Raw genomic sequence first — 25,957 nt, 5'->3', positions numbered from 1 at the left:
AAAAAGATCAAAAAAAAAAATTTTTTTTTAAAAGAGGCCTCTCTTTACAATGAACTTCATATCTCTACCCTTAAGCAGATATGAAAAAGCAACCTACCCGCCATCCAGCTCTCTTCTTGTCCATTCACTCTCTAAACAACCAAAGAAACTGGACAAGGATAAGTGAGGAATTATAAATATAAACCTTTACATATGGAAGAAAAAGAGAAACTTCAAAAAAATTATGTAGGGTTGTAGATTAGGAAGGGTGGATGCTGGAAAGCTAGGTGATTCAGGAAGCCTTAACAGGCATTAAGATGTCGACTATGTCTGGTGACACAGGAGTGTTAGGACCAAAAGATTAATGACACAGATCTGACAAAGGAAAGAAATGAAAGGAGGTCATTTAAACTATGGTCTGAATGTCTGTGTCCCTCCAAAATTCATATGTTGAAAACTTAACGCCCAATGTCATAGTATTAGGAGTTGGGGCCTTTGGGAGGTACCTCGGTCATGAGGGTGAAGGCCCCACGAATGGGATTAGTGTCCTTATTAAAGGGATGCCAAGGAGTTTCCTTCTCCTTCTGCCATGTGAGGACACAGTGAAAAGTCTGCAACTGAAGAGGGCTCTCACCTGACCACGCTGGCACTCTGATCTCACACCTCCAGCCTCCAGAAGTGTGTGTGATAAGTATCTGTTGTCTATAAGCTACTCAGTCTGTATTTTGTTACAGCAGCGCAATTGAACTAAGACAGAAATCATCAACTGTATCTGGTGACAAAGCAGTGTGAGGACACAAACATTAATAACAGCTAATTTGACAATGGAAAGAAAAGAAAGGAGGAAGGATGATTAAGAGATATAAAGGACAGATGGTGATAGATAAAGGAAGAAACAAAGAGAAGGAGTAAATAACTGAGATGGAGTAAAAGCCAACAAAGAGAGGGAAGGGACTAAATACAGTAGTACTGACCAGTTATCGTATATGGCAAACATGACAGAGATGGAGAGTTAGGTGACCGGAAGGGATGAGAAAAGGGAGGAAAAAAATAAGAACACTGGGGAGAGCTGGGGGGAAGAGGAAAGAAAGGAAAAGAAATGAAAAGCAGGAGGTAGAGAAGGGATGAAAAGATGTAAGACAAAAATGCTTTGTTTACTCTTGCATTCACTAGCATACTTTCCCCTCTCAGACGCTTAGAGAAACAGAGTCTTCCATTTTTGTGATATGGCAGCTTTTTACAAAACATAAAAGTCGTGCCTCACACATTTCCTCATCCCCTGTTTTGCTACTCTTGTCTCCAATCATTTTACAACCTTTTCCCTGGCTCCTCTTCCCTTACTCAACTTCTAAGATTCCTAGTCAAATACCATCCAATTATGACCATCCTTTTGTAATTTCTCCCATCAACAATTTCCCCACTTATTTACTGAATATTAATCTGCATTAATAACTTATTATTTGATAAGTTGAGAGTAGATAAGAATTCCTAAGCTAGTTCACAGACACAGAGGCTTTGCTTTTCCAGGCAGAGCCTCCTTTTATTGTCCATAGCGCCTAGGAATAACACTCTGAACACAGCGAATGTCTGCCTTAGGTCTAGGAAATCATTCTATATGTTACAAGCCTTCTCTTAGACAATACAGACTTGGACTATATAAAAGATCTCCTACCTTCATTTTAGCCCTCTCCCCACTGCACCAAACATTCTAATTGACAAACAAGAATTACATAGTGCACGAAGTGTTATAATTAATCAACATAACTTTTGAATATCTGACATGTGTAATTATCATCCTAGGACATCGTATCATCCAATTCTATAGGCTGTAGTCCGATGTAGTATAGGGATATAGTACCATTGAATACCTAAAAATCGCCCCTAAAATTTTGACTTAGTGTCCATGTCCTTATCAAGTTTACTTTGGGAGACTGATTTTGTCTTTTATCTTTACACCTCAGAAGTCAGAGGCACCTCTTTTAGATTATTTCAACTTATTAGCATTTACTACTATAAAATAAAAGTAAACAGTGCTATAAAAGAAGTGAATAAAAGAATTATCACAGAAACCTACAGTATACCCACAGAATCCCATTTCCTTGACTCTTCTTTGTGGTGGTAATCTAGTATCTTCTAAAGCTGGTTGCTAATACTTCTCAAATGAGCAACCGTATTTTGCTACATCTTATCTTGTTGCTTACGTTCATTTCCCTAAAACATGAAGCAAATTTTGCCTAACTGCATCTACTCAAAGGGAGCAAGTGAAGAGGAAATGAGAAACACTTACTGCTCTGGCAGCTTCCCCAAAGTCAATCTTTAGCCGTCCCATGGCTCTTATGATTGCAATGATGGACTGTATGGTATTGCTGTAGACAACTACTTTATATTGTTTACATTCTTCCTCCGAATAGCCATCCTCATGAATGATTCTTTAAAAAGAAAACCATAGATCATTACCACGGACATAAAATAAAAAGATACTACAGACTTCCACGCATTATGAGGAAGTGTAGTTTTACAAAAGGCCATGTTCCAACTTACTTCATCTGTTTCACGATGGTGCTTTTACCAGATTCTCCAGCACCTGAAAGAAACAAAAACCAGACTTTGAATTCACTTGTAATTGAACAAAGTATGAAATCGACACGAGGGATAATTCTAGACTAATGGAAACCACAGGTCCTAGGGCAAACTTAGGTGAGGCTTTCTATCAAGAAAAACTACTAAACTGGGGTGCCTGGGTGGCTCAGTCAGTTAAGCCACTTCCACTCAGGTCATGATCTCCCGGCTCAAGGGTTCAAACCCCACGTCAGGCTCTATTAGAGCTGACAGCTTGGAGCCTAGAGCCTGTTTCAGATTCTGTGTCTCCCTCTCTCCCCTGTTCATGCTGTCTCTCTCTCTCAAAATAAACATTAAAAAAAAAAAAGAAAACTACTAAACTTTCCTATTACAGTTTTTTACTTTCTTAGCATAACTTAGCAACCAAATATAATCACTGAAAGTAATCCCAGGACCTATTTGATATCATTTGTGTAAAGTAGGCATGCTCAAGGAGATATGGCAACGTAAACACCTCTAGGAACTCATCCTCTACACAAAACATCATGATGTAGAAAATAAACACAGGTAAAAATGAAATGATTAGTTTTTGGCCTATTCGCTTTTATTAATTCCTCTGTCAACATCCATGGATCTGAGGAATGTTCCAAGAGCAATCCTCTCAGCCATGTGACTAGAGTTCAAAATAGAAACACAGGAGCCGTCGCCTCCACTGCTTTTTTTCTCTATATATGCTCTCAAAACCACATTTCCCCCGTCTGCAAGCTGGAATCACTTTAATGATCACCAATGTCAGATGAGTCCTCCGAACTTGTTATTTCACCTGCATTTCCCACATTTTTTATTAATTAATTAATTAATTAATTAATTCTCCCACCTTCCAAGATGCCTATATCATACCACCTCTTCTCTCTCTCAAACCTTACAAACTCTTTCCCACTTCTGACTCTCTGGTGATGATCTTTCCTCTCCCTTCTTGGAAAAATTAAAGCACTCAAGAAACTAGTTCATAACCAAATCCCATAACCAAATCCACCAATCCACCTGTACCCCTACTAATATTCTCTATCTTCATCAATGGATGAACGGTCTCTGCTAATGTCTAAGACTAATCCCTCCAATTGTACCCTAAACCACCTGATTTTACCTATTGACAGTCTTGGCTACTGCAATTATCCCACGTCACTCATATGTGAAGTTCTCTTCCCACTGGGACACTCTCATCAGTATACAAACTTGCTGTAGTATCTTCCATTTTAAATCAACACACACCCCCATTCCAGCCTTTCCTGGACTCTGCACATATTCCTCTAACTACTACTCCATATTCTCTTTTCCTGAGTTGTCTATACCCATGTTCTCCGGTTCTGTACTTCCAATTCTCTCCTTAAGCCACCCCAACCAGATGTTCATATCTACCACTCTACTGAAACCACTTCTCATGGTGTCTAACAGCTTCCATTTTAACAAACCCAATGGTCAATTCTAGGTCCTCATCTTACCCAACCTCTTGCACAGAATTTGTCCAATGATGACTTCTCCCCTTAAAATATTTTCTTCACTAGGCAGGCTTCCAGACCCCATATTCTCCTCGTTTGACCCATACCCCACTCCTCAGTCTCCTCCCTCTGGTCTCTGAATCCGAAAGGTTATAGTGTTTCAGCACTTCTTCCTTGGGCCCTTTTCTCTACCTACATTCATTCTTTAGGTCATTTCATCAAATCCCCTGGTCTTAAACACCATTTATAAATTGATAGCAATAGTTAATATCTGGGGTACACTGCGTGCCAGACGCTGTTCTAAGCCCTTTGCTTTTATTAACTCGTTTAATCCTCACAATAACCCAGTGAGGCAGACACTTATTTTCTCCATTTCATAGATGAGGTAAATGAAGCAGAGAGATGCCAAGTTAACTTGTCCACAATTAAAGCCAGTAAGTGGCAAAGCTGAAATCTGTATTCACACAATTAGGCTCCAGTTGTTGGATACTGCTTCTATGCTAATGACTTCCAAATTTCTATCTCTAACCTTGGTTCCAGAGTCATACATCTAAACCACCTACCTGATAAACCTCATTAAATTTTGAATAGGCACCTCAAACTTAAGATGCCCAAAAGTGAGTTCCTGCTTTCTTACCCTTACCCCCAAACAAACCCTGCTCCACCCTGTTCTCATCTTAGTAAATACTAGCACTTGCCCAGTTGCTCAGGCCAAAAATGGTAGGTCACATGGAACTAATACACAGATGGAATGTAGGTACCAGTACCAACATGTATATCAAATATTAGTAAAGCTTAATTTTTGAAAAATAAATATATAGTTGTAACAGTTTCTTCTTATACCACATAGATTATCATAAGCACATTGGAAACCACAAGCCTGGATCACTATAAAAGCTTCCTAAATGGTCCAATGCCTGAGACCTTGCCTCTCCTATGGTCAGTTTTCCACTCAGTAGCTGCAATGAACTTTCAAAAGGTAAATCAAATCATGTCGCAAATCTGCCCCAAAACTCCTATGGTCTCCAATTACAGCTGACCCTTGAATAACACAGGTTTGGACTACATAGGTCCATTTATACACATTTTTTTTTCAATAAATGCAATACAGTACTGTAATATTTTAAAAAATTTTTTAACGTTTATTTATTTTTGAGACAGAGAGAGAGCATGAATGGGAGAGGGTCAGAGAGAGGGAGACACAGAATCTGAAACAGGCTCCAGGCTCTGAGCTGTCAGCACAGAGCCCGACGTGGGGCTCAAACTCACGGACCGCGAGATCATGACCTGAACCGAAGTCGGCCGTTTAACCGACTGAGCCACCCAGGCGCCCCAGTACTGTAATATTTTAATAACATTTTCTTTTCTCTAGTTTACTTTATTGTAAGAATACAGAAAATAATACACATAACACAAAAAATGTGTTTATTATTTGTTACTGTAAGACTTCCAGTCAATCGTAGGCTACTAGGGAGTGCCTGGGTGGCTTGGTCAATTGAGTATGGGACTCTTGGTTTCAGCTTAGGTCATGATCTCACAGTTTGGGAGTTCAAGTCCCACATCAGGCTATGTGCTGACAGTGCAGAGCCTGCTTGGGATTCTCTGTATCCCTCTCTCCATATCCCTTCCCTGCTCTTGCTCTCTCTCAAGATAAATAAGTAAATAAATTTAAAAAAATAGTAGGCTTTTAGTAGTTAAGTTTTGGGGGAGTCAAAAAGTTATACACAGGTTTTTCAGTATGCAGGGTGGGGTGGGGGTATTAGTACCCCTATGCCATGTCATTCAAGGGTCAACTGTACACTCAAATTAAAATCCATGGGCAGGGGCACCTGGGTGGCTCAATCGGTTGAGCATGTGACTCTTGGTTTCAGCTCAGGTCATGATCTCAGGGTTTCGTGAGTTCAAGCCCCACATCAGGCTCCACACTGTGGCATCACAGAGCCTGCTTGGGATTCTCTCTCTCTCTCTCTCTCTCTCTCTCTCTCTCTCTCTGCCCCTCCCCAATTTGTACTGTCTCTGTCTAAATAAATAAATAAATAACTTTAATTTTAAAAAAATCCATGGGAAAGAAGGTGAAACAAGCTCTGGTCCCTGCCTACCACTTTACCCTCAATTCCTATCATTCTCCACTTTGTTCTCTCTGCTCTTGTCAGACCAGCTTTCTTGCTCTTCTTCCAACATACCAAACTGGTCCTCAGTGAGCTAGATCCTGACTCATGCTCCCTGGCATTTACTATTCCCTCTGACTGGAAAGTCTTTGCAAGAGTTTCTTCTTCCCTCAGAACAGCCTTCCCTGATTAATCCATCTAAACAGTCCCCACCCCATCACTCTCTCTCTTACTCTAGGTTATATTTTTTCAAAGCACTGATCAGTTCTTCACATCACAGATTTGTTCATTTCCTATCTCACTAGACTATAAACCCCATGAAGGTTTAGTCATCTCTGTATTCCCAGGGCCTAGAACTGGCCATGACATAAATTGGCTAGCAAATAAATATTCTGGAACAGATAAATTACTAATGCTTAATAAGCACAATCCTTTACTAAATATTTCTCAACTCTACCAACCAAAACTGTTAGTTAAAACAAAATTCAAATAATTTGAAAATTCCAGGAATCTACATTTTTACATACTCAAAAAGGACATTTCTGTCCGACTTTATCTCTGCTCTTATCATCTAACCAATAATTAGGGGTAGCACTAAATATTCATATAACACAAAGAATTTTTTTTAATTTTATTTTTTTAATTTACATCCAAATTAGTTAGCATACAGTCCAACAATGGTTTCAGGAGTAGATTCCTTAGTGCCCCTTACCCATTTAGCCCATCTCCCCTCCCACAACCTCTCCAGTAACCCTCTGTTTGTTCTCCAATATTTAAGAGTCTCTCATGTTTTGTCCCCCTCCTTGTTTTTATATTATTTTTGCTTCCCTTCCCTTATGTTCATCTGTTCTGTATCTTTTTTTTTTTTTCAACGTTTATTTATTTTTTGGGACAGAGACAGAGCATGAACGGGGGAGGGGCAGAGAGAGGGAGACACAGAATCGGAAACAGGCTCCAGGCTCTGAGCCATCAGCCCAGAGCCTGACGCGGGGCTCGAACTCACGGACCGCGAGATCATGACCTGGCTGAAGTCGGACGCTTAACCGACTGCACCACCCAGGCGCCCCTGTTCTGTATCTTTAATGACACTGTTAGAAAAAAGTGCTTTCTCCCATAGATATCTAAAAAAAACCTGAGGCACCTGGGTGGCTCAGTCAATTAAGCATCCAACTCTTGACTTCTGCTCAGGTCATGATCTCATGGCTTCAGGACTTCGAACTCTTGTGTAAGAGCCTGGGATTGTCCCTCTCCCTGCCCCTCCCCTGCCTGAACTTTGTCTCTTTCAAAATAAATAAATGAACTTAAGAAAATTAAAAAAAATTTTTAAATGATTCAATTCTGGAGAAGAGAATACAAAAGCATACCAGGTATATTTTAAATACTAGTTTAAAACACAGAATTCCTAGATGACTCCATGTTAGCAACAGCTACTAAATTAACTAGGAAAATAGAAATAAATGAAGTAATGTGCACATTTTTTAATATATTGAAAGCAGGATTTTTTTTTTAATTTTTTTTTCAACGTTTATTTATTTTTGGGACAGAGAGAGACAGAGCATGAACAGGGAGGGGCAGAGAGAGAGGGAGACACAGAATCGGAAACAGGCTCCAGGCTCTGAGCCATCAGCCCAGAGCCCGATGCGGGGCTCGAACTCACGGACCGCGAGATCGTGACCTGGCTGAAGTCGGACGCTTAACCGACTGCGCCACCCAGGCGCCCCGAAAGCAGGATTTCTATCATTTATGTTGGACTGAATGAAATAATTAATGAGTCTATTATTCTCAGAACCAATTTCTACCCATTTCATTAAGTTCCACCCTATGAAGGTGGTGATTTTATTTATTTTTTAAAGCTTTATTTTATTTTTGAGAGAGACAGAGACAGCACAAGTAGGGGAGAGGCAGAGAGAGAGGAGAGAGAGAATCCCAAGCCAACTCTGCACTGCTAGCACAGAGCCCAGTGGGGGGCTTGAACTCACAAACCGTGAGACCACTACCTGAGCCGAAACAAAGAGACGCTTAACCGACTGAATCCACGCACCCCTGAAGCTGACGATTTTAAAAAAGTATGTTGCCCTGCTTCTCATGTTTCCAAGGTTCCCTGATAAAATGTCAGTTTGTCCTTCTCTTTACTATCACACTACATATATTCACCCAAGCTTTTACTAGGCATCCAGTTCCACCTCTTAAAGGCACCTCTTACTGACCACAGAACTAAATAGAGGATGTATTTTATTGAGTGTTCCAGGGCATTTTGTGCAAAGGATGAATTGCTTTATACCAAAAGTCTTCAACCATTCAGCTTCTAGATCAGCAAGAAAAGTGCCACCATCTTACCTGTCTTCCAAGTACGAAATCTAAGAATCATCTGGAACCCACTCACTCCTCTCTCCTTACATCAAGCTGTAACAAAATCTCTCTTCTTATGCATTTCTCAAATGAATCCTTTCTACTCCTCACAGGGCTGAGCCTGACAGTGTTACTATTATGTTACTGCTGAAATTTCTCAAACTTCTAGCTCAAAGGCCCTCTTTCTTATCATTTCCAAATGGCACTAATAACTCTCTAAATTCTTCTAACATTTTCTATAACCCTTTCTTATTAGGTCTGAACTCTTAATTTTTACCTCAATCCTGTTGTGTTCCATTGCTTTGGTAGTTAAGTTTCCTCTCTAATAACATCTTGCTCTTAGGCCTTCCCAACTGCTTCCCATGTCTCATCTCCCTCCCCCAATACATATTACATGATGTTTGGAACTTTCCTAATTTTATTCACTTTTTTTTTTTTTAATCTATCTTCCTTTAAAACTCATCACAAATTTGGAGCACCTGGGTGGCTCAGACGGTTAAGCAGTTCACTTCGGCTCGGTCACAATCTCATGGTTCATGAGTTCAAACCCCACATCAGGCTCTCTACTGTCAGAAGAGAGCCCACTTTGGATCCTCTGTCCCCTTCTCGTTCTCTCTCTCTCTGTCCCTCAAAATAAATAAACTTAAAAAGAATTCACAAATTTAAGCAGATATTCATTTTCCCATCTTCAATCTACCACAGTAAAAATATTAAGGAAACAAAGAATGGAATAGATACAAAGGAACTGCAAAGATACAACCTATAGCTTGGAGAGGGAGGAAGTAAAGAAGACTCTGTAGGCAGGAGGGATGGAAATGGTCAGGGTATAGGATACAGAGGGGAGAAAAGTCAGGAGGGAATGGAATCATTTCGACTTAGAAGACTCATCCTTAAAACAGTATGTATCTAAAGAACATCTCCTATAAAGAGGAAGAAAGGATTGGGGAGGGGAGGGAAGTATGGAGATTTTTGAGAGAAAAAGGAGAAAAGGAGCCAAATTAGATGGTCTTACAATAAAAGGAAGACAATCTGCAGAGGATAAAGGGGTAGAATTAATTTAGAAAATCTTATAAACAATCAAATAGAACAAGGTCAGATGAAAAACAATTCACCAGTATATACTCTACCATAAAATCATTATATTTACCTAAATACATCCCACATTTCATTCTTAAGGAGCTCCTAGTGAGGAGACACCATCACATGTTCCCCCTATTTCTTCCCATAACATAAATTATGGGCATGAAAAATGAGAGACAGTGACAATGTCTTTGCAAAACTTTTAAAAGCCAGTGAAGTGCTAATATAAGTAAATAATTATCATGAGCAAATACATTCAACTTACATACGCACTGATTTTAAAAAATTAATTAACCCTAGGGCACCTGGGTGGCTCAGTCAGTTGGGTATCTGACTTTGGCTCAGGTCATGATCTCAAAGTTTGTGGGTTCAGGCCCCACATCAGGCTCTGTGCTGGCAGCACAGGACCTGCTTGGGATTCTTTCTCTTTCTTTCTCTCTCTCTCTCTCTCTCTCTCTCTCTCTCCCTCTCCCTCTCCCTCTCCCTCTGTCCTTCCCCCACTCTCAATCTCTCTCAAAATAAACTTAAAAAAATTTTTAAAGAAATTAACCCTAAAAGATGGTTGATATTCAAAAACACAGTCACCCGATATCTTCTCTTTCATCTTTCATTTTGACTAAAAGAAACCTTACGGCCAGTCCAAGCAAGGTACATGAGTATATTATGCTTTTTTATACTCCTGTGCCTTCAGGCACAATGAATTTCCTTATCTGTAAAACAAGGGTCAATAGGAGATGTTCAGAACAGTACCTGGTACATAGTAGGCATTCAATAAATGTTAACCAGCTATTATTCGTGAATGCTGTTTTCACTGTTTTGAATACTACCAAGTAATATTAAGTCCCCAAAAGTTTAATTTAATAAAAACTCCCTAGATAGTGTGTGTTGGTTCAAAATCCAGCAGAAATGGTATAACTACTTAGCAGCTATTTCACAATAATAAAACCCTAGATGGAGGCTGGATTCTCACACTACAACCGAAACTTAGAGCCTAAATGCCACAGCAAACTGTGTCAAAGCATTAATCATTTTCTCCACCCTACCATGAGGAACAAAAACACTCTCTTCTTTAAATATATTTTCAGCCCTTAGATACTCCTAACTACCTCTCCTCCCACACTTCTCACCCATCTGCACTTCTTACAGCTTTTCCTTGAACGTTCCTCAAAGGTTTTTGTACCACTATCATGGGTACTAGCAGTTATTCCAATAGCAACCCAAACATCTCCTTTTCCTTTTTCCTTTGTGGAGAAATCTTGAACTCCTAAAAGTTCAGCATTTTAAGTAGGGCATAGCCCCCTTTCTAGAGGTCTGCATAGCTAAGTCCCAATATGGCACTATTTTTAGACAATCTTCTAGCCAGTGTTAAACCAAGATACTCTTCTTGGTCTTTCTACAGCCCACCCATGCCCTCCCTTCCACCCCTTCCAGACACATGGGAGCATACGACTAGATCATGCATAGACAGCCTCCCACCCACAATAGGCTGAAAGCCTGATCAGCAAATATATTTGATTTTTCTAACTTCACTTAAAAAGATTTTTTTAGTCAATGATACCATGTCGTAATAAATTCAGTGGAAAAGCAGATTTTAGTGCTAGCTCTACAATGACTAGCTGTGTGACCTTGGGCAAGTCACCTAACTTCACAATGCCTGTCTGTCTCCTTATACATAAAATGTGAAGGGCTTTGGCCTAGACTGCACTCTAACATTCTGTGACTACAATTATTATAATGCTAAAAGTAGATTAAAACTCTACTTCTGACACACAGAGGCTTCAGATCAAACCACAGATCCACATCTTCCTATTTAACCCAACCATTCAAAATAGCTGCCATAATCCAGTGATCAGCATGCTCTCCAATCACCCACTCCTGCTCAAGACTGGACAAAAAGTACAAAGAATTAAAGAGTGCAGCAATGTAAAGAAGTAAGAGTTATCTGGCAGCCAACCTTCTATATTTGTGTTTCAGGGTATTCTATAATTACATAGGCTCAAACTAACAGAACATTCAAGTTAGCAATTCAAGTTACATTGCTTTTCTTAAAAAAACAAACAAACAAAAAACAAAAAAAATATGAGTACCTCTAACTAAAGATCACAGCAGCAGTCCATGCTGTTTCTAATAATAAACTTATCTATTGCTCCCATTGATTTCTTTTTATTAACAGGCATAAGTAACTAACAAAATGAAAATTCAGATTAAAGTTAAAAATGACATTCGTTCAAAATGCTTTTCAAAGTACCATACTTAATACAAAAACCAGTTGCTCCTGAATCAGTAAAAGAAAAGGTTAGCAGAATTACAGACGGGAAAAACATTATGTAGCAAATAAAGATTGTTATTCATTCTTTTTTTTTTTAAACAAACATTCTCTCAAATGTGCCTGGAACTGGTGGACACAGAGACTTCAAATACAAAAAAGGAATGTGTGGTCTCATGGAAAAGTTAGATCTATTTTTCTTATGAAATCAGCAAGTTTCCATAGCCTAAAATATCAGAATAATCACTTCACCCAGCCCCCTGTCCCTCCAAGCAAGCCATGCCTCTACATATGAACACCCTTGAAAACCTACTCAATTCAAACTACAGCTCTCTGCTGAAGCCGTCTCCATTCCCTCTCCACGGAGGTACTACTCCCACTCTGATGGCTGACACAGATTCTACCCTTTCCGCATGAGTCCCAGAGGTTAATTTCCAAAACTAAGTCCCAAACTATCATTCTAAGCCACTTCACCTCATTATCTCTAGCCAAGTCTGTCTACTCTAAAAAAAATTATTTGCTTATCTTTCCAACTCCTAATCTCCTTGCCTTTCATAAACTGCTAATTGGTTTTCTTGATTTTGATTAAAATGGTAATGAAACTCTTTCTAGTAGGATCTGAAAACCCTTCCACATCTGTGTACTTATCCCTTAAGGGCACGCAACGATGCTCAACCTGGCCCTATGGCTTAGTGTCAAACACCATAACACTAATATTTGGTCAAACTACTGTAATTACTTGGGTTTGAACCTGTTTAGGACTCCATTAGTCCTAAACTCAAAAGCACACTCCTAGAAAGCACAAAACAGTGCCTTCCTTCTTTTTGTGTTTCTACTCCCCCACCCCATCTAGGACAGAGTAGGCACATAATAGCTGTGGGATGAATGGCTTGAGTTTCTGTGAGATTCAGTAGTTGCCTAATCACATTTTGTAAATGCCAGCTGCAATGGATGGAATTTTCAATGTGGGCAGTTAACAGAAGATTTCCATTCCTTTGCTATCTTTACTCAGCCCTACACCCATGCCTGGCTAGGCCTTCAACTCTCACCCCACAAGTATACCTGACAATAAATCTGGACTCACCCACAAGGCTTCTATTCTTCTTATTCCCCTCTAAACCTTACTCTCAAATTCTACCCCAGCACCCTTGCACCCACCATCCGCTTCAGTGAAATAAACTGCTATGAATATGTCCTGAACATCCTGTGTCCCAACATCTAAAAGAGTGCATGAAACATAGTGAGTACTCAAATATTTGTTCAGTGAATGGATGAACGAGTATCTTAAAGGTAAGAGATGACAGTAAGTTGTGACTGGGTCAGAGATAATGGGTCTTGTCTGTGAAAAAGATTTTTCTAGGAAGCAATCACGTACCCACAACCAGAAAGGCTTAAAGCACATTTAAGAAGTTTCTGATAAAACTAAACTGACACAGTAGACATAATTTCAGAATATATGCCTGCCCATATCCCCTAGAGATATCCCCACCTAGCTTCCGCAGTGGGCAATTGCCTACAAGACCTAAGCCACTCCCCAATCTGTGATTGGATCAGGAGTAAATACCTGACACAGGAATCACCCAGTCACAGGCTGACAAATGGCCTACACCCTGTGTGACCTAGCTCCAAAAGATGAGTAGGACCAATGAGATTATCTGAGGAATCTGCACTAGAGGATACAGAAAAAGTCATCCTAAACTATAAGATCATAATGTGTAAAATCCTAGATTAATGGGGGGGGGGGGGGGGGGGGGAGAGGCAGCTCAGTCACTTTAGAATATGAAAATGGTAACTTGAGTGTTGCTAAAGATCATGTGTCCCCTTTGGGCAGCTGGCCAATCAAGAGGGAGAAGTGGGGTTTCTTCTACACTTTTGTGGAATATAAAAAGAATACTTAAGGGAGCAGTTATTTGTAACCAAGGAGGGGAGGATTATCATGACTGCCTCAATGTTCTGATTTTGGACCTGGTGAGTAAATTTCCTTTTATTTCTTTAAAAGCAGAGCAACAGGGGTGCCTGGGTGTCTCAGTTGGTTGGGCGTCTGACTTCAGCTCAGGTCATGATCTCACAGTTCGTGAGTTCAAGCCCCGCATCAGGCTCTGTGCTGACGGTTTAGAGCCTGGAGCCTGCTTCAAATTCTATGTCTCCCTCTCTCTCTGCTCCTCCCCCACTCATGCTCTGTCTCTCTCTCTCCTTCAAAAAAATAAATAAAAACATTAAAAAAAAATTTTAAAGCAGAGCAAAAATTGTCATTTTAGTGCTGATGCTAAATTATATGGTATGTATATCTGACATGATTGAAAACTATTTTTGCAAAGGTGTATTTCTTTCTAGCTCTGCCTCAAAACTTTTCTTGTGAGATAGAAATGTAAAATACTCATTTTTAACCCATACAAAAAATTTTTTATATATAGTGATGTCCTCCAAAGTTAACTGGAATATCACATCCATTCATCAAAACCCACATTTTACATTTAAAAATTTTACATTTAAAAACATTAGAATCAGATCCCTACTTAAGTCTCCTAAACATTGATGGCACATACAGCACTTTTCTACACGTCTATTTAGTCAAATATAAATGCCACATCTAAAAAATTCACAAATAGAGGGGTGCCTGGGTAGCTCAGTTGGTTAAGTGTCTGACTTCGGCTCAGGTCATGATCTCATGGTTCATGGGTTTGAGCCCCAATTGGCTCTGTGCTGACAGCTCAGAGCCTGAAGCCTGCTTCAGATTCTGTGTCTCCTTCTCTCTCTGCCCCTCCCCTGCTCACGCTCTGTCTCTCTCAAAAATAAATATTTAAAAAAATTTTTTTAATTCACAAACAGTAAAATACTATAAACTGAGTTGTCAGGTCACAAAGATGCCTACAATTCCAATTTCCTCTACCACATATATGTTCACCAATACTGAAAGTCAAAACTCAAAAGTGTGGAGTTCATATACATATTTACTTTTACTAACCCTTTGCTACAGCATGAATAGCAGTGGAATGGCAAAAAAGGCAGCTAAGAGGGAGGAGAATGCAAAGTCCCTAGATGATTTACCTCCAAATTATATCTATATTCACCTCTATAAAATAAAAATATGGCTTAAAAGACAACTACTAAAATTTAGAATCAACCTCTCCAAAGCCCTTGCACACCTTTCCAGCTTTTTCTCCCACATTCCTCCTATACCAACCCTTCATCCCAGGCAAATCTAACTAGTTGCTCACTCATGTTTCTGAGCCTTTGTATATACTACTCCCTCTGTGTGGATGCACTTCCCTCTAGTCTTTGTCTTAAGAGTTCCTATTTATCCTTCAAGGTCCACCTCAAATGTCGCCTCCTCTAGGAAGACTTCCCTGGCATGTTTCTTTCTCCTCCTCCCAAAATCGGTTACTCCCTCTGTAACCACATTCCACGTATATTACCATGGTTTACTTGTATATCTCTACAACTTTAGCTGCTCAAGAATTCTATTTCTCATTTATCTCCAGGCTAAAAAAGTACCTGTGCACATAAAAGATGATCTCAGATACCTAATCATAAATAAGCTCATAAATGAGCCTCCTCTGGATAGTGCAACACTAAAAACCAAAAAGTCCAATAAAAAGCAGCCTTGACTAAATGCAATGCAGTGTCCTAGATTAGATCCTGGAGCAGAAAAAGAACATGAGTGGAAAAACTGATGTAATCTAAATAATTATGTAGTTTAGTTAACATTAATGCACCAATACTATGCACTATTGTGCACCAATATTATACATTGTTGACCAACATACCACAGCTATCTAAGATGTCAATATTAACAGGAACCAGGTAAAGAGTATACAAGAACTCTAGGTACTATCTCTGCAACTTTCCTATAAATGCGACATTATTCCGGGGCATCTGGGTGGCTCAATCGGTTAAGCACTTTTCTTCAGTTCAGGTCATGATCTCGCAGTCTGTGAGTTCAAGCCCCGCATCAGGCTCTGTGCTGACAGCTCAGAGCCTGGAGCCTGCTTCAGATTCTGTGTCTCGTTCTCTCTCTGTCCCTCCCTCTCCCTCTCCCTCTCTCTCTCTCTCTCAAAAATAAACAAAAAAAAATTTTTAAATAAAATGTGACATTATTCCAAAATAAAAAGTTTATTAAACTTTTAAGTAGTCTAGAAAAATCCAAAAAAGTACAAATATTAATGAGAATGTGAATGTGGATTTTAGTTATAACCACAATAAAAAAAATAAAAGGATGAGAAATATACTTCTCAGAAGCAGAGGGAGGAAGGACATTAGTTTTTAACAACCTGATATGAACCAAAATACGTGATGATTTAGTAATGCTGAAAAATGGTCTAAGATATTGGTATTTTTAAACTGAAGTAATTCAGTGTTTAATTTCAAAAGTACATAACTCAACATTGAAATAACTTCCATGGAAAGTTTAAGACTGCACTATCCTAACACATACATCAGAACTACATTATCTATGAAAATCATGATAGTGATTATATCGTTACATCAAACAGAACCTTGTTTTGAAGTTAATGATTCCGATGTTCCAACTTCAGGAAATAGAGGGGGAAATGTTCTATCAAAAGTGTGTCACTTTAAAACAATCCTTCTGTAATTTACAGTAATCTGTAAAACATAATTTCCAAGAGCCTGGGCAAAATTCATTTCCATATGACACTATCTATTTAATAAAAAAAATATAAAAACTAGAGATATCAATATATGACTACAACAGAAATCCAAACATAGTGTAACATAGTAAGTTCTTAGAATTCAATGGAATACTATTTAATTTTAAAATCCAACCACTGGGGCGCCTGGGTGGTTCAGTTAGTTAGGTGTCTGACTTTGGCTCAGGTCATGATCTCATGGCTTGTGGGTTTGAGCCCCATGTTGGGCTCTGTGCTGATAGCTCAGAGCCTGGAACCTGCTTCGGATTCTGTGTCTCTGTCTCTCTCTGCCCCTACCCCACTCATGCTCGCTTGCTCTCTCTCTCTCTCTCTCTCAAAAATAAATAAACATTAAAAAAAAAATTTTTATATCCAACCAATACAGGAAATTATAATATAACAAGAATCAAACTACCTTGCTAATTAATTTTAAAGAAGTCTGATTTAGGGGTACCTGGGTGGCTCAGTCGCTTAAGCGGCTGTCTTCAGTTCATATCACATTCTCCCAGTCTGTGACTTTGAGCCCCACATTCATGACTTCAAGCCCCCTATCAGCGTAAAGCCTGCTTCAGATCCTCTGTCTCCCTCTCTCTCTCTCTGACCCTCCCCTGCTCACTCTCTCGCACTCTCTCAAAAATAAACATTAAAAAAAAAGTCTGATTTAAATGGTACCTATATCACAAGAGTAATAAGTGTTAACAGCAGGCCACATAAATAAAAGTAGGAGATACAAGCACAATTTAAATGTAAGAGTGTATATTTTAATCATGGTGAGACACCTGACTGTATTGCTGTAGATTTATATGAGCAACTAAAAAAATTTTTGAATAATATCTACTTCAAAGTTAAGCAACAAAAATTTTTCAAGATATAAAACACTAACATCATCCAAAAAACTCAGTCTTTTTGTATTAATATTAAAAATATTTACCCATTTGTGAATTAGACTTGGTGACAAAAAGAGGCCCAAAAACAGCAAAATAGTAACGGAACAATGAACACACTAACGTCTCTACTAGCCCTGAACAAATCTATTAAACTTTTAAGTATCTTCCAAGTCTAACTTGAAAATCAAAAGAAATCCATGTGTAAAGACTATATCCTTCTGAAGCTTGTTTCTAAGATCAACCAGGCCATTAGTCATGTACAACAAGTCAAAACAAATTTGGTCTTTTTGGTCCTTCTTGTTTGGTTCATATCAGATATATTCATTTCTGTTACAACTTAATAGTAGTAAGACATGAAAAATAGGATAGTTCCCTTACACAGAGCACTGTATAAAAACTGGGACAATTAAACAGTGATCCTAACACAATGTTATACAGTTCAAGCAGCTTGAATTACAGATATGATACAGACGACTGCTAAGCAGGTAACAGGATAGCCCAGGTAGATAAAGGCTTAAAGATAACTCTAACTTGCTAAACACTGAAAAAGAATTTTACCAAAATGAAGACAATTAAAACTGGAGGGGAAATCAATCACTACAACGCTTTTCCTAATATTCTCTTGAAAATTTACATTATGGGCACTTTATGAATTTATGTCTTCCTAAACAGCTTTATTACATTAAACTAATTTCAGTCAAACTCAAGAATAAGAGAAATAACAACAAAAACAGCCCTCCTTATAACTTACTAAAATATTTTATCTGGCCGATAATATTAATATCACAGACAAGAAATCCCTAAGATTGGACCTCATTGTACAGAAAAAGTAAAATGAAGCTCAAAGATTAGGATGAATCCCCAATTTTCAGTATCTTTGTTCTTTAACCCTACACTACATGGGATCATCTATTTATGAACTCAGTTACCAGTTCAAAGAATTGTCTTTTATTAGTGCTAGTCTATTACATTCTGCTGACTAGAAAACAAGTTTTGAAACAAACTTCAATTATCTGAACCAATTTAGTGTCCCCTGCTCTATACACTTCTTATGAGACCCATATTTCTATTTTTTAGACTTTACTGCTAATCTTCTAGTTCCTGAGTACTTAAAATATCTTTTCCTCTCTACTTTCCCTGACAAGCCCCATTCTCCAATAAAATAAAACTAAACTAAACATAAGAAGACAGCATGGACAGTTGCAGCAATGATTCAAAGGTTACATGCCTTGTCAAATCTATTAAGTACTAAGACCCTACTCTAAGGTTATCTCTGTACTTACTTCAGAATTAGCATATATAGGGAAGATTACAATATTGTAACTCCTGAAAAGGACCATAATTTCAGGCTGAAGAAGTGATAAATGCATTTAAATAAAAGACACAAGAGACACAAAAAGTGCTTATAAAAAACTTATTTTTGAAATGGGACTTTTTATTTTTTATGCCAGTTTCTTCTTCTTCTTCTTCTTCTTTTTTTTGTACTGACACAAGATGCATCCTCACAAGAAATGAAATAACGGTCTATGAATCTTATGCCAAAAAAATGGCAAACATTATAAAGAATATCATCCTATGAGAATCTAATGAAACTATGAAAGTATTACTGTTATTATTAAAGCAAAATGAAGGCTACAGATTATAGGTACTATGGAAACTCAAATTAAGAAGCTAGTGTAAGCTAAATTAAAGGAAAAGTTCAGTATTATAACTCTCTAATCATCAAAAAACACTACTTTCAATAATAAGCATATTCAGCCAGTAAATGCAGGTATTTAAATGTGAATAAATTGTATAAGATTTAAGTGAATCAGATGATTCCAATCCTCTGCATGCAACTTAATTTTTGCCATACCACCCCCAGCAAAATCCTAAAGAACAAAGCATTAATCTCGTTTTGTATAAAACTATTTTCTCAAGATCCGCTAAGGGATCTTGATGTAAATGTAAATCTTTCTTTATATCAAGAAATATAAATCTAAAGATAACACAAAACTAAACAATAACTTACAAAGCTAAATGATAATATTTAATTTCTTTTACCACAAGAGTGTTATTTATTAAAATTCCTTGAAGACCTCCGAAAACATAGTATTTGAAAAAATCAAATTAACTGTCTGAAACACCCCCGAAAAAAAGTAGCATTTTAAAATGATAAGCTTTCACAGATATTACCATAAAAAACAGAAGTTACCAATATCGAATACTTGCTTGCTAAGGATTTTACATACATTACCTTAGTGCATATTATGAAACAGGCATCATCATCCCCACTTTATATATGTGAAAAATAAGATTCATATAGTTAACTTATATGTTCTGGGTCTCACAACTAGGAAATGAAGGTGGGAATTGAATTCAGTTCTCTGTGACTCTGTAAGCAGTGCTCCTACCCATTCTTACACTAATGCTTCCCAACTTTTGTCACATGATGGCACACACTAAAAATTGTATTTGTAAGGCTTACTAAGGTAAACTGGTGGAGCTTGGTGAAAATAATATATATTTTCCTTAGATCAAACACTTATGACATGAAAAATAAAATGCCAAGTATTACAGATGATATTAAACACTAATTGGCATAATAAAATATTTTCATGTGCCGTGTTTCCAAAGTTTACAGAAGGAATCATACTAAAAATGTTCAAATATCATTTCAACTGTTGTGAAATTTTTAAGTTATGAAAATGACTTAAAGTTTCAAAACTATAAAAAAATTTACAAACAGCACACTTATATGCCATCCTATGCACTGCACTCTGGTTGGGAAGCTTTGCATAATATAATTTGTCTTTCCACAGAATATTATGATTAATTTGGCATTATCAAGATCTTCCCAATAACACACCTAAAGGAAATTCAAATCAAAGGTAATAAAAAAATTTTAACATTCAAGTATTCCTTCCATTGAAGTATAATTCTTCCATTGAAGTATTACTAATTTGGCCCACACCAGGTTCTTAATTTGAATTTCTATAGTACCTATAATCTGTAACATTCTTTTTGATTTAATAATAACAATAATAGCTAGGGGTGCCTGGGTGGCTCCGTTGGTTAAGTGTCTAACTCCTGATTTCGGCTCAGGTCGTGATCTCAGTTTAAGGGATCCAGCCCCACGTTGGGCTCCAGGCTGAGCATGGAACTCTCTTGAGACTCTCTCTCTCTCCCACTGCCCCTCTTCCGCACTCACACTCCTCTAAAAAAAAAAAATTTTAAATAAATAATAGCTAATATTCATTGAGCTAATCCTATGTGCCAGGCTGTGTTTCACTTCACATTATTATCATATTTAATGCTCACAGCAGTATGAAGTAGCTCTATTTTCTCCATCTTACAGATGAGGAAACAGAGGCAGAGAAACTGAGTAAGTAACTTCCTTACAATTAGTAAATGGGAACTAGAATTTGAAACAGTTTGACTTCATAGCCCTGGTTGTTAATCACTATACTAAACTACATTCCTCCAGATAGAAACTACAGTAATATTTAATGAACACATATTATGTGCCAGGAGAGACAAAAGTAAGTAAATATATCTCAACTTAGATTAAGTTTGACAGTTTCACAGTGATGAAGTAAAAATGACTACATCAAAAGAGGTATTCTACAGAACAAGAAAAAAAAAAGGTATCTGCATACTGTGATGAGTGCATTCTGCTTACAGAAAAGAAGGGAAAACTTTAGCTTCTGCTCATAATGATGTGGTTCAAGCAAGAGCATCTGTGTCTGCAACCTATTTGAATTTGTTGATTTAACTTGCTCAAGAATATAAAAAAAATCTTACTTAAAACAATGAAATTGATAAAAATTAAAAGCAAATGTTTTAGTACTTTGATTTTTTACTTCCTGCTTTTGAAGTCCCTAAGTCATCATGTATTTAATGTTGTTTTTAATTAAATGCACTATTTATAAAGTTCTGAACAAAGATTTTTCCAGACATTTGCTTGCCTAAATTCTGCCTGCCAAATCCTGCCATTTGGAAGAAAGCCTCACAGTTTACAACTGTATTACACTAGGCTAATGTCCTAAGGGGATCTCTGATGGCCAATGTAAATCAAAACTTATAAAGACACCTTTAATTTAATAACCAATCAATCAATACAGACAACATTAATGCCTTGGGTATAATGGTTTATATTAAGTGTCTAAAAAAGCCCAAAGAGCCATGTCCAACATTAGCTGGTTCATGCTAGTTAATAGCAAATATTTAAGGAGCACCTACTATATGCCATGGACAATGCTCATCCACAAAAGATACCTGTTCTATGGAGAGTGGCAGTCTAGAACTACAATTCGAATTCACATGTTATGAAAGGTCAGATATTGAAACCAAAAGCTCAAGCTCCAATGCCTAACTTTCCCCCTAGATCCAAAGAGCTGTTCCCAGTCGTCTGCAATCTACAAACCACTAGATACATTAACATCAAGAGACTAGCATGGGCACCCAGCACATCCTGGAATACAAAATATGCCTTGGGTTATGGTGGTGCATTCTGCCCTCTGGAGCTTTACACCCTGAAAATCTGGCAATTCTCCTAAAGCGACTCATTTTCCTCAAAAACCAATTGTTTTAAAAAGTTCTTTTGCTTACAGAAACCAATACTCCTACTTACTCTTCTCTAAAAGAATTGTAGAAAATACTAATAGTAAAGGAATCGTGGCTTAATTTATCAGTAAGCTAGTACCAGGGTCTATGACTTACTGAGTCTCTAAAAGCCAGTCTCCAAAATGTTTAAACTAATCGTGTGGAGCAAAATGCATCTGATTGTACCTAAAAACTGCTCAAAATGAATGTCGGGTAAAATAAACAGTAATTTTCTGAAGCCAGTATTTTTAGTTTAAAGAAACCAAAAAAGATTAAAAAGTTCACCAGAAGTTTGTCACAGCTTTTATACTGTGTCCAATTCCATAGTTTATCCTAAGATAACTCCATTCCCACTGCAGTCACCCCTAGCAACTATTCAGCAGCTCCCAAGTATGTAATCTTTTGTCCGCTGTATCTTTTGCCACAAACCTCAAACAAGCCAGTCCTTAAATTTCCTCAGCTCACACCACCTCCCCCCTTTATAATAACAAAGGAAAGAGTTATAAAACCTTAAGGGAGTAAAAATGATAGAAAAAGGTGGAAAAGTATAGACAGCCTCTGTACCCAAGCTCTTTTCTTTTATATCTGAGAACTTATAATTTTATCTCAACCACACATCTTCAGGTTCCAGGATAATCCAGGGTTCCTTCACCCTACCAACAGTTCAAAATGTCCACTCGCTAATAAATGACAGGGCCCTTATGTGACCACTCTGTCCCTGCCCCTTTATTTACATTAATCATTCAAGCATCCCAACTACATCCTGTCAAAGTAAGTTATCACGACGCTCCAAACTCATATAAGCCATTCTACAACCCCAACAAACTCTATCCCGTCTTCTTTGCTGTGAACACACTCTAACCCTCTGCAAAACCTTCCCTAATACCAGCTCTTCCTTTATGAGCCTTTCCCATATTCCTAACATGGGTCTCAATGTCCCACTGCCCCACACTCCCAAGCTCTCTTCAGTAAACGCAATTCCAGCACGGAGTCACACCCTCCCTCCAGCCTAATTCCTACAACTCCAAACCCCACCCCCTCCCCTCATCACGCCCTCCAGAGCTTCAGCCACCAACAAACACCCCGCCCCACGGCCGTCACGCCTCCAGATCCCTTCGGGGTCCTTTCCGCCGACTGGGCCCGACCCTCCTCAGGGCTCCCGAGTGCCTAGGCCCTCCCGTTCACCCTGCCAGCTCCGCCCTCAGCCCCTCACCGAGTAGCAGCAGCTTCACTTCTTTGGCCGCTTTCTCCCCGTCCTCCCGCAAGTTGCGGTCGATCATCTTGCTCCGCTCCACCGCCGCCTTGTCCTCGGCGCTCAACGTGCAGCCCATGGCGGCGGCGGGAGAGGGGACAGAGCCCGGGCTCACTCACACACCGCGGAAACTGCGACTCGGCTCGCTGAGACAGCGTCTACTGCTGGGCGGCGGCCCTCTCCGTCAGCTCCCTTAGCGCCCGAAGGAACCGGATATCCGGCGTTTACGACACTTCCGGAAACGCCCCGCGACGGTTACTGCTCAAACCTGTCCAGCTAGGGTAGAGGAGGAGCAACGAAAAGCGGAAGTACGGGGAGAGGGCCGGTGAGGCGGAGCGGCGTTTCCGCGGAGTAGCCAGGTCTGATCGAGCTTCTGTTACGCCGCTCGACCTTAGTGCCTCTTCTCCTTTTCGGCTGCCTTATTTGGATAAATGGAGGAAAACCAGGGACTGGCTTCTCCCGTTCGTGGCACCCTCCTGAGGTCACACAGCAGGCTTTGGATTGGAGGTGGGGGAGGGTCCCAAATTAAGAGGCCACAGCCCGCGCCGGAATTTCTGCTGGGGATTTCTCACTGGTCGGAAAGCCCCTTTGATCTCTGGCTATGGAGACCCGGAGCCCCTTCCCAAGTGTAGGAAACTTTCTCTGCCAGGGTTGTCTCAGCCCGATCTACGGGATGAGAACAAACTGCAGAGACTGGGGCCCGGCCACGCTTCAAATCTGAGGTCTGTAAGACTGACCGTGCCTGGGACCTTAACGATCCCTTTCTGCCCTCCTTTGGCCCACCGCTTCCTGCTCTCAAAATGTACCTTGGTCCTTGTGCCGTTAGCTACGAGTTGCCAAGCGACTATGTTGGCAAAAGGCCACTTGAAATCGCCAAGATTCTCTGTTACCTGAAAGGTAAGCGTGTAGTTCCTCCAAAAAATTTCCATGCCGCCTTTCTCCAATAAAAGCCAGTTTTAGTGCCGATAGATGATCCTGCGTTAAGGGGCTTCGGACTTCTACCAAAATCAGTTAGCCTCAGTCCCACACCCCGAAACAAACCAGTGCGTCCTGCGAAACTCCTACTAAAATTTCCCGTTGTAGTATCACACAAAAAGGGAAGTTCTAGTAGATTTGTTTCTCAGCTCTCTCATCACCTGAAAATAAATCCACTGCAAAAGCTGGAGACTCAGCCCTTTCACTCCTAATTCTGGGTACTACCGTGAAAGTGGTCCTAACTCACCCTTACTACCAAATAGCTGCACAAATACTCTCATCATACATTCTAGAGAGGAAAACTCTCGTAGTCCCCCAAACTTTCCCCTGGGATTAAAAACTATTTCCTTAATAGAATTTAAACCTTAGAAGATAAGGCCCCAACAGAAAGCTCTCTGTGGTGATGATTCATTAACTGGAGGGATTTCTTGAGAGCCACAATGAACAACTTCATCCAGTATAATTTAGTAATGCAGGTTCTTCAAAGTTTAAAAAGCCTCCTACTCATTCCCAAATGACTGTTAGAATAAAAGGGATGGCTTTCTCATAATCAATACTTATGGGGGAATAGGGCAAGAGGAAAGGGAAGAAAAACCAATATTTATTGAGTACCTATTTGCCAGGTATGGCTAGGTGCTTCCACATGGTCATCTCTTTTAATCCTCACAACAACCCTGTGAGGTAGGTAATGTTACCCCCATTTTACAGATGAAGAAATAGGCTCAGAGAAATTAAGCATCTTTCCCAAGGTCACACAGTGAGTAAGTAGATGTCTGCCTCCAAACTCACCCCTTTTCTACCATGCCACTATAAGATGTTACTTGGGGAGACCTGATGACACAAGGTTTTCATCTAGGCTTGAGGGTTACCCCAACACCACTGGGGTGCAGGAAAAGTAACTGACAGGAAAGTTGTCTCAACCTGTTGATTCTTGAGCTGACTAGAGAAGTCAAATTTGGTCCAGGAACAGCTCGCACAGTCAAGGATTACATAGCCAACTTTACCAAGCGATCCTGGTGACTAGAAAACAACTGGAAGGTGGTCATGGCAGAAATTGTTGGGAGAATTCTCAGCATAATAGAAGAGAAATATTTGTTTCCTTCATGATCCACTCAAGCAGGGAAAAATAAATGGCAAATGAACCAGCATGTGTCAAATTCTGTAATAAATGCCAGTGAGATCACAGTGTCAGGAGATTTCAGCCTGAATTAGAGATATCCTTGCACTTAAAATTCTTTTTTGATATATTTGAAGGAAGGGTTGGAGGGCAAAGTCAAAGGAAAAATAAATTAACAAAATGGCTGCCAGGCAATGTTTAATGTCCTCCCCTCTCCCCATTCCCTCTCCCCACAGCCCCCCTTCCCCAACGCACACCTTTCCTGTTTCCATTGGACTCACACTGCCACCTGCTGGCAATGCTTAGGGCCTACTAGCTGATCAATGATGTTTGAAGAGGTTTTTTCCTGTTATCTAGGAATGAGGTTCCTCCCTTAGCAGGTTTATCTTAAAAGGGAGGAAAGCGAGGAGAACTTGTTTTTCAGTCACAAAAGATTCTCCTTGGTATATATACTATCTAAGGGATTTCCTCAGTGTAATGGGTCCTAGACTAGAGTAAGTCTGGTGGTAGGAAGACAAAAACCTGTAAATTTTCCTAGATCTAAAGGGAGATTTGCTCAGTCTCAGTAAGTAAATTATTTTCCTCAACTGGGGTTTCATTTACAACCCTCACACTTTCCACAGCCCACAGGAAGTTTCCATGTAAGTATCTTG

At 39.2% G+C, this 25,957-nt stretch overlaps 1 protein-coding gene across 1 annotated transcript in view; it reads right to left on the bottom strand.

Annotated features, from left to right (window-relative positions):
* Nucleotides 1-23,436, bottom strand: part of GNAI3 (G protein subunit alpha i3) — a 38,168-nt gene extending 14,732 nt beyond the window's left edge. The window contains exons 1-3 of the mRNA XM_003990409.6: nt 23,174-23,436; nt 2,521-2,563; nt 2,267-2,408 (exon numbers count right to left, since the gene is read on the bottom strand). Coding sequence (XP_003990458.1) covers nt 2,267-2,408; nt 2,521-2,563; nt 23,174-23,291 — 303 coding nt within the window. The 5' untranslated portion in view covers nt 23,292-23,436. The remainder of the gene's footprint in view (nt 1-2,266; nt 2,409-2,520; nt 2,564-23,173) is intronic.
* Nucleotides 23,437-25,957: the final 2,521 nt, after the last annotated feature.

The sequence above is a fragment of the Felis catus genome, chromosome C1 (assembly GCF_018350175.1).
Source record: "Felis catus isolate Fca126 chromosome C1, F.catus_Fca126_mat1.0, whole genome shotgun sequence".
In the NCBI taxonomy this organism is placed as follows: Eukaryota; Metazoa; Chordata; class Mammalia; order Carnivora; family Felidae; genus Felis; species Felis catus.
The sequence above is the reverse complement of the archived record's forward strand: the minus strand, read 5'-3'. Positions and strand labels throughout refer to the sequence as shown.